The 10,108-nt window shown below is 39.7% G+C and overlaps 1 protein-coding gene across 1 annotated transcript; it reads right to left on the bottom strand.

Annotated features, from left to right (window-relative positions):
• Positions 1 to 3,539: 3,539 nt before the first annotated feature.
• Positions 3,540 to 5,961, bottom strand: LOC149811709 (thiamine thiazole synthase, chloroplastic-like). Its single transcript, XM_089992800.1, has 2 exons — positions 4,756 to 5,961; positions 3,540 to 4,082 (listed from the first exon to the last, which is right to left on the bottom strand). Exons 1-2 carry the CDS (start codon positions 5,857 to 5,859, stop codon positions 3,921 to 3,923), a joined length of 1,266 nt encoding a protein of 421 aa, XP_089848926.1. The 5' UTR covers positions 5,860 to 5,961; the 3' UTR covers positions 3,540 to 3,920.
• Between the last annotated feature and the right edge of the window lie 4,147 nt (positions 5,962 to 10,108).

Genomic DNA, 10,108 nt, shown 5'->3' with positions numbered 1-10,108 from the left:
AGTCAAGTGTACTTCCGTGTACATTCCCGGGGCCTACACTTTTATTATGTGCACTGTCATCAAAATCTACCTCATTATTGAATTGCATTTCTTCTCCTGAAACATTCAAGTCAAGTGTACTTGCGTGTACATTCCCGGGGCCTACACTTTTATTATGTGCACTATCATGGTAGTCTAACTCATCATTGAATTGCATTTGTTCTCCTGAAACATTCAAGTCAAGTGTACTTCCGTGTACATTCCCGGGGCCTACACTTTTATTATGTGCACTGTCATGGTAGTCTAACTCATCATTGAATTGCATTTCTTCCGCTGGAACATTCAAGTCAAGAGTGGGTCTAATATCTGCACCCTTTTTTTCATGTGAATTGTTAGTGCAGATGTTCAATACTTCAGTTGCGTCATAAGTATAGATATTCAATTCTCTAGATCTTTCGATGGATTCAGCTACATCGTCTTTATTAAAACCTGATGATAAGCTCAACAATGTTTTAAGCAATATATCAATTTGTGTTTTGCAGCAAAATAGCAAACAAATCAAAATTAACTAACAAAACGGGAGTCTGTTACTAATACAGCGGTTTGAGATACAATGCATACGATGAATGAATGTAGGATACCTGATGGGGTAGAGGCCCTTCCTAGCATCTGCAAACAAGCATTCTTGTCAATAGGTCCCAGCGTCTTACAAATATCGATAAGTTTCCAACCTTCGTAAGAACAAGATCTACCTGCAATAACCAGACAATGCCTTAATGGCACATAAGACGACATGCCTTCTTCATCGATCGCATGATGAGATGAAAAGCTACTCACGCTGCCTTAATGGCACTGGTTGGAATGTTTGTGCATCATTGCTTTCTTCGATAATGCCTAACAACAACGTCAAATAAAATAAGACAGTGGAATGTTTTGTAAGCAATATATGAATTTGGGTTAGCAAGCGGCATAGCTTTACTACGATTTAATCAGGATGCATATAACAACGGATACCACTAGGGTTAAGCAAGTCAAAGCAACGATTTAATGCATGACAGTATCAAATCAAGTGCAGTTTGATGTTTGCTTATACTGAGCATCGACTTATCGCTTACCATGCCAATAAAATACACATGTCGTACATGTGTGTTGACGATAATGATCTCATAATATCCACGAGGCTCTAAAGCGAGTTCAATAGAAGTCGCTGAGAGAGCAGCGATATGCATGCGAAAATCGCCCCACCATTCGTGTAACGATGTGTTTCTGCATCCACATGTTTTCAAAGTCTGTGTACAAATATCTTACAAATACATATTACATGAAATATAATATCTTACACAAACGATATGTATGCATAGCGATTTGTAAGATATTGAAAATCGATGCGGCAGTTCAGCATAATAACTTACAAATCGACGATACAAAACCATACTATCTAAAAGGTTGATAAATATATCGCACAATAAATTACAAATCGATAAGGAAGAACTTGAGCATAATAGCAAACAAATCGATATTAACTAACAAAAATGTATCTCACAAAAACGGGAGTCTGTTACTAATACAGCGGTTTGAGATACAATGCATACGATGAATGAATGTAGGATACCTGATGGGGTAGAGGCCCTTCCTAGCATCTGCAAACAAGCATTCTTGTCAATAGGTCCCAGCGTCTTATAAATGTCGATAAGTTTCCAACCTTCGTAAGAACAAGATCTACCTGCAATAACCAGACAATGCCTTAATGGCACATAAGACGACATGCCTTCTTCATCGATCGCATGATGAGATGAAAAGCTACTCACGCTGCCTTAATGGCACTGGAAGGAATGTTTGTGAATCTTTGCTTTCTACCATGATGCCTAACGACAGCAAAAATGAAGAGAAGACACTGGAATGTTTTGTAACGCAAGGCAGGCACGAGAAGGCGACAGTGTGTTGTACAACAGGATAAAAAACAAGGCAGAAAGCTAGACTGGAGACGAAGGCAAAGTTTTGGTTGATAATGGGAGCAACTGTTACAGCAGATGGCGCAGGAGTTTAATGAATAGGGAACGTCTCCACGTTAACATCAAACTTTCTGGATGGAGGACTTTTTTGTCTTTTTATCGATCCGTCGTTTCACAACTTTTGAATGGAGGATAATTTTGTCATTTCATCGAACCGTCATTTCAGGGCAGGAAAAGCAAGTAAGGGTGATTCAGTCTTTGCAACAGCACCAGAGTCCGATGCAAAGTTATGTCAACATACACGGGAATACGAGCCCCATGTGCATGAATACGTGGCGCTCAATCGATCCCCCGAACACAGACGTGGGATTCAGTGAATCATCGGGGGCGAACATACACCACCCTCTCAACAATCTTGTTAAAGGGGGTTGAAGATCCATTTTTTCCAAAACTAGTCACGTATTGCATACATCATACATCCAAGATATCCTTCTATGATATGAAAAAAGTTATATTTAAGTTTGTAAAGTACTGATAACACAATACCAAGTTTAAACACGAATTAAAAAAAAAATGACAGATACACAATTGATTTTTCTTGATAGTTTTGCCCTTTTATTGCCAGAAAAGTTAAGTACCTTGATCAAAACCACTTGTTTAAGTTATCACCTCAAAAAATCATGCAGGTAAGGTGTGGTTTAAAAAAAATCAATGGTCATGATTTCCAGCAAGGCGCCTTCTTTTTCGGAACAACAAAGGTGTAAAAATGTTAAGAAGTAATTTGATTGCATTTGTCATATTTTATATTTTGTTTCTGAATATGATCTTTTTTTTTTAATCACGAGGAACCCTCACCGAATATGATATCGTGCAAAAAGTTAGTGCCATCTACGCCATTGTTTGCATAAAATATGGCTATTCTTAATGAATTTACATTATTAGAGAATCACGTTTAGACATTTTTGCGGCAAATGCTGAGTCACAAATTAGAACCCAAATGGTTTTGTTCGAGTCACTGGTAGGGGATGGCAGTGGACAGGGAGAAAACGGAGTCCCGCCCTGCCTCATTCCGTTTGAACCGGAGGCAGGGATGGAAGTAAAAATCAAAACCCATGCAGGGATAGAGGCGGGGATGAACTTATGCTTTCTCCCGCCCTGCCCCATCCTCGATCCCCGTTACTAAAATAACTAAAATTCTTTTAAGGATGGCAGTGGACCGAAGAAAAATGGTGCTCCGCCCTCTGTTTGAACCGAAGATGAAGGACATGAAACAGAGATGGAAGTTAAAATAAAAAAACCCTGCGGGAATGAAGGCAGAGATGGACGTCAGAATTTTGAGACGAGATGGGGGTGGAGACCTTGTTCCCCACCTCCGCCCCGGTCCATTGCCATCCCTAGTCACTGGATGAGTGGCGTAGATGGCACTGGCAGAACGAACCGCGGTGGCTTTTTATACAGCGGTACATACACTTTGTGCAATGGGATTACATTTGATCCAGCCTCCTAGTTAACTCTTGAAAAGTAAGAATTTTGACATTTTCCTTTCCCAAGTTATGGGATGCCATCTTGTGGTTTTTTATTTTTCAATGGTAAATCAGTAACTCAATCTTTTAAACACATCTTAATTAAATTAACGAACAATCTAAATATAATCTTGGACAACGATCTCATAATTGTAAACTTATATATGACCCTTTTGATAATCACAAGGCCATGAGAATGACAAGTTTCCCTTTTAGGTCACGTTCTTCCCCACCATTGACACACGAGTAGAAGGGAAGTAGCACACAAGCTTTTAATTATTTATAGCTCTGAGGGAAAAGCTAAACAAAAGGACAAGCAACACAACAAAAAGGGAGTAGAAGCAACCACAACCATCCAAAACTCAAAGCTCTCTCTCTCTCTCTCTCTCTCTCTCTCTCTCTCTCTCTCTCTCTCTCTCTCTCTCTCTCCAGCCCTTATCTTGTTCTCCGCTCTCTTCTTGGGTTTTCAGGCTGACGCGGTGTCAGTGTCGGCAGAGGCGAGGACGAGCTCAGGGTGGACGCTGCCGAGGCTGTAGGTGCCGTCCACAGCGTTGGGCAATCCCAAGGCCTTCAACGCCAAGTGCGCTGCTTTCTGCCCCGATATCATCATCGCCCCGAAGGTTGGTCCCTGCACCAAACACCGCCACCCCCAATCATTCATTAACCAGAAGAACACTGACCAACACAATCGGGAGAAAAACAAAAAGATAAAACGCATAGAAAGAACTGCCGTTCTATTCAGAGAGATTAAAAAACAAAGAAAGGTAAATGCATAGAGAGAAGAACTACCACTCTATTCAGAGAAACTGGACTATAGGAAAAGACGAGCAGAGAAGATAAATATATAAAAATGTCTAAAACATCGAGAATTGAAATATCTCTGAGAACATGGACTCTCTCTCTCTCTCTCTCTCTCTCTCTCTCTCTCTCTCTCTCTCTCTCTCTCTCTCTCTCTCTCTCTCTGTTATACAGAGTCGCAGAGGGAGTAAAAACAAAAAATACTGACTTGCACACAACAGGAGAAAGAATAGCCAAGTCATCATGGGAAAAAGGAGGTTGGTTTCATACGTGGAAGAAAGCTCCTACTTTCCAATAAACTCGGCATCATATCAAAACCAAAACTGATTTAAATGGTGTTATTACTTTCAAAGAAAACAAATTAAATCTCAAAAAATGAAGAAAAAACTCTAAACATTTAGAAACGAGAAACCAAAAATTATAGTACTAGATGCCAAGCAAATGGACGTATAAACTATAGATGATGATGATTATGATGAGAGAGAGAAAGGCTCTAATCTCACCATTCTGGGAGCCCCGTCTATCTCAGCAACCTCCATGCCCGTAACGATCATCCCAGGCACAATCTCCCGCGTCAGTCGGACGATGGCATCCTCAGCTGTGTTCATGTCCAGTGCCTTCATCCCGGGCACCTCGTCAATCATCCCGACGCTCTTGAGTCTCTTCACGCCCGTAGCCCCGAAGGGCCCGTCGTGCCCGCAGGAGCTGACCACTACCTTGGACTCCATGACGTTGGGGTCCATGCACGACTGCGTGTCGTGGTTCATGGACACCAGCGCCCAGTTGGTCACCACCCCGGCGACGCGCCCTCCCTTCACGATCAGGTCCTCGGCGGCCACCGCGTTGAACAGCTTCACGTTGGGCCGGGCCAGCAGCCTGCTCATGATGGTCGACGTGAAGAGAGCCGCGTGCTTGATGACCACGTAGTTGTCCTGCTCGTCGTAGTCCACGCCGAGCTCGTCCAGGAAGAGGTGGGCCGGCTTGCGGACCACCATGGCGGAGAAAAGCTGGCCGCCGAGCCAGGCGCCGCCGCCGGGGCTCACCGACTGCTCGACGATGGCGACCTGGACGTTGGGGTTCTTGGAGAGCTCGTAGGCGCAGGAAAGGCCAGCGGAGCCCGCGCCCACCACCACCACGTCGGTGTCGGCGTGGGTGATCATGTCCATCATGTAGCGGCGGGTCATCTCGCGGGAGACGATCGATTCCTTGATGGGGTGGAAGGTGAAGGAGGTGAGGTCGTATTTGGAGGAGGCGGAGACGGAGAAGTGAGAGGGCGCGGCCTTGATGGAGAGGACCCGAGACGGGGAGGAAGAAGGGAAGGGGATGCCGTGGAAGGAGGAGGAGTGGTCTTGGATTGTTGGGAGCTTCGAGGAGAGGGCGGGTGTGAGGGTGGCCATGGCTGCCATGGTTGCTTTGTTTATGGCTTTAATTTCTCTTACTAGGGTCGTGGAGACAGGAGAGATCAGATGGGTGTGTTGGGAAAGAAATAGGGAGGGTGGGAGCCTTAAATAGAGTCTTTTGGGTTGAGAGGGAGGGGTTGGGGTCCTTGGAAAAAATCTAGAAAGGATATTTTTGGGCTGGGGGGAGATACCAACCTGCCAAAGCATATCTTTAATTTAATGACGAAAATGTTCAGGCGCTCGTGTCTGTCTTTTGCGTCTTTTGAGTGGTGATATATTTATTAGAGTGCACTACGGCTCGAGTAGAATGAGAGCTTAATCTGAAATGGTACGTTATTAACTTGATGAGCCTTGCTCGTCTCAAAGGTCCTTACAGTGTAATCTACTGCCATTTGGGGAATATGGCGTGCATGTTTCAGTCATTTAGCTGGATATATAATTGTCATATAGTGTCCCCATTGTAATAAAATAATGTATCCCAAAAGGTATGGTGGGTGCAGGTGAATGGGACAAGTGGTGGAAGGAGAGGATAGGATTTGGACGGTGCAGGTGGTGCATCTCTTTAGCCGATAACACTTGTGGTGACACTTGCTTCCCTTTTACCATGGCTCCTCACGTGAGCCCACAACTTCCCCCATCCTATCATGATTGAGTAGGTCCGTGACATCATTAACTCAGGTGAGTCATGCAAGGGTTCATCCGGTTTTCATGCACACCTGGCTAGGTGAGGGCTGATGCTTAATGACAGTAAATAATGAAGAATGTTGAGAGTTTAATGCATTCAAGTTGAAGAATGCAAGGGTGAGTCATGCAAGGGTGGATTAGTTTAATGCATTCAAGTTGAAGAATGTTGAGAGTTCTATATCTGCGGTGAGGGCTGATGCTTAATGACAGTAAATGAAAATTGCTGCCAGCATAAAAATATGGGTTTGAGTATATGTCACAAATATCATCGATATTTGTATATAATACCAAAATTGCATCAGATTCAAAATAAAAATAAAAAATTTGTTTTAATAATATGGCATTTTTTTAATATGAACATAATAAAAACAGTTTTTTCAGCATTTCACCAAGCATGGGATGACCACGGTTCAAAACCCACAATAGTATCTCTTTTCGGAAATGCCAAAGCTGAGAGTACTCCTCGGTGGGCATCCATGGATACCTTAAGAGCACGTTTCAAAGAGAGAAAAACTCTCATAGGAAAAGAATGTTTTGCATACGAGAAGTTTTTCAAAAGAAAGTGAAAATGTTATTTTCCTCAACTACAGACTAATTTTTTTAATAAATGAAAATTGAAAATAAAGAGGACAAAAAGGGTTGAAGAACAGATCAAGTGAACACAAGAGTCTTTAAGTAATATATTTCAATTAAATTAACACCAGGAAGGGTTCTCTTCTCAATATCTGACTTGGAAGTAATCCCGACAAAGTTTTTTCTCATGAATGAGAAATGTCAAGGTACAATAGAAGTTCAAAACATGAAAAAACATTAAAAAATCTGAAATATAAAAACATTAAAAACCATTTTAATATCAGGAATAAGAGATTTTGAACATAAGGATACTTTGAGATTTTCATGATTTTATCTGGATATTTATTATTTTCTGATTTATCATAATAAAATCACAATGTCTTTGACAACATCAGTGATATTTGAGCCATGTAATAATGGAAGTTGACGTGATTAAAACAAAAAGTCTCAGCCCCAACACGCCTCATTAAACTCCTACACCTAAAAACAGGTTAGGCCACGTCGGATGACTAGTGCTATTCCTAAAACCATGTCTGTCGCCACTCATGGAATCCAAATCCGACACATATCTGGTCTGCATTCAAGATCCAGACCAGACTCTCTCTTCGTATATATATAGAGATCGAGAGAGAGAGCAATGGGTAGGTGCTAAATGAAATATGCTAAATAATTACTAAATGAGGTTTTCAATTTTTTATTTTGTTTTTAAATTCTGACCGTACAGATGTGTTTTATGTACTTTATTTTATATGGATCAGCTCTTCAAGTGTTCGATTTCAACACATGGGTAGATTTGTATAAGGTTCGAAAAATCAACCGTTCAAACTTTTTATAAATTTTCAAGGCTCCAAATATCATTTTTTTTCTTCGAAAATGCATGATTCAGGTGTGGATTCCTTGTAAATCGACCATGCCCAACAAATTTAACACATACTATTTAACATATTTCATTTAGCACCTACCTATTACTATATATATATATATATATAACAGTGCCATGACCTCTAAAAATCATAGATAAAGGCTTTTGATTCAATTGGACCTCGTAAATGTGTTCGGCATGATCCAAATGATAGATCGGATCTGATCTTGAATTGATGTTTTTTTTTATAAAAGAGTATGATTTATGAGCTCACAAAAGCCATGTGTTTTTTAAGCATCATAAAATTCATGCAAGAGCTGATACCCATCAGGCAAACCATGTAAATCGCATCTGTTAGGTTAGTTTCATAAGAAACATAAAAAAAAAAAAGTCATTTTATACCTCATGTCGCCGTGACCAAATGTGTAAGCCATTTTATACCTTATACAACTAAGTGTCCTTGAACTTTGATGCATATATTTGAATATGGTTCTAGGGATATAGTGGATCGGGTCCAATCCAATTCATTCACTGTCTCATAGTAATATTCTTTTGTCATTTCTTGTGCTTTTCTCCTTCGGCAAATGGTTTTGACCAATGTTGTCAATATCGGAATCAGACCTTGTATGGCCAACGATTCAGGTGTATTGGCCGATACCGATATTTAAGTGTATGAATCGGTCAAAAGATAATTAAAAAATATTACATATCGATCAAAAGTGACACATGTTAAAACTATTAAAATAATATTAAAAAATAATTTAAGCTATTTTTTTACATTTATTAAAAATAGCCGATTCAGGTCAGTATCGTACCGATTTTTTGGCAGTATCATACATTTAGGCTGATAGAGGCCGATAGCATGGATACTGACAACATTGGTTTTGACAGCCAAGGAGCAAACAAGGTTTAAAGAATCTCCCTTCTTTCTGAAAGGTTTTATTTTCCCTTCTTTTCTGAAATATGAGATCTCCCTTTATGGATCAAATGATTCTTTTCAGGTTCAATTATAATAGAACTTGTCTGCTAGTGGATCTTTGGATCAGTCTCAGTGGTCCATTCTTGGCAGTGGGCTTTGATGACAATACACTGCAATTTGATTTGAGCTACTGTGGATGATGGCTGTGGGACCAACTGCTCCAATTAGTTGGTTTGCATGTATCATCACATTAGGACCCACTGCACCCAAAAAAAATCTCGTATGACCATCCTTCTCAATGATCGAGTGTGGGACCATCAATTTGTGAAAAAAAAAAACCACGATCCTGGAAAAGCGCACTTGATGTGAACCACCAAATATGTGAAGTCGACTATCCAAAATTATAAGCAAAAAATACTGCATTGAAGTTTACCTGAAGTGTATATATAAACACTAGAATATGAGAACTATTGTGTGAACAGCAATTTTTATGAGTTTTTTTGTTCTTTTCTCTTGAATCTAACCATGCTTGGTTTTATAAGAACATGCTCTTGAACGATTTTGATGCATAAATGAGATTTTTTTAAGGCTTTAAAATCAATAGCTCATAATCTTTGTAAATATTTAAGCATTCAAAAATCGCATATTTCTTCAAAAATACACAATCCAATGGTTGATTCCTAGCAAATTCACAATGCCAAGTACATTCACATGGTTGAATTTTCAAAAAAGGGTTTTGGAAATGCCCATATTTCTAGTGACTCTCTCTCTCTCTCTCTCTCTCTCTCTCTCTCTCTCTCTCTCTCTCTCTCTATATATATATATATATATATATATATATATATATATATATATATATAGTGATGAAAACCTTTCCAATGAAAACGGTCGCAAACCTATCCAATGGAAAATTTTATTAGATTTTTGGTATTTTTTTTCAAAATCCTGACTGTACAGATGTGATCTATATGCTTGTTCTTATAGGAATCACTTCTTGGAGCATTTGATTCCGATGCATGGATAGGTTTTTATAAAGTTTCAAAAATCAATGGCATACAATTTTTATAAATTTTTGAGGCTCCAAATACCATTTTTTCTATCAAAAAATCATGATCCAAGTGTCAATTTTTAGTAAATCAATCATGCTGAACACATCTCTCAGAATTATGAAAAAATAATAAGTATCCACTAAAATTTTTCATTTGATAGGTTTGGAACCGTTTTCATTTTCCTATATATATGTGGGTCAGTATTTGCTACTCACCTCTTAATAAGAAACTATAATTTTTCTTTATTTTTTAATGTTTTTGGCACATCCGATCCCTCCATGTGTGATCTACATGTTTGAGTTAGCCGCAATGTTGTATTGGTAATGATTTCGGTGAATCGACTGATACCGATACTCAAGTGAATCCTTC

Source organism: Nuphar pumila, chromosome 17, assembly GCF_984573655.1.
Source record: "Nuphar pumila chromosome 17, dmNupPumi1.hap1.1, whole genome shotgun sequence".
NCBI lineage: Eukaryota > Viridiplantae > Streptophyta > Magnoliopsida > Nymphaeales > Nymphaeaceae > Nuphar > Nuphar pumila.
This window is presented reverse-complemented; position numbering and strand designations above follow the sequence as displayed.

What these genes read in the sequence shown, in the direction of transcription:
- LOC149811709 (XM_089992800.1), bottom strand. Translation starts at nt 5,859, where the DNA reads ATGCTTTGGCAGGTTGGTATCTCCCCCCAGCCCAAAAATATCCTTTCT. An exon ending in TAGACGGGGCTCCCAGAATG is followed by an intron (nt 4,083 to 4,755) that starts GTGAGATTAGAG and finishes TGTTTGGTGCAG; the next exon opens with GGACCAACCTTCGGGGCGAT.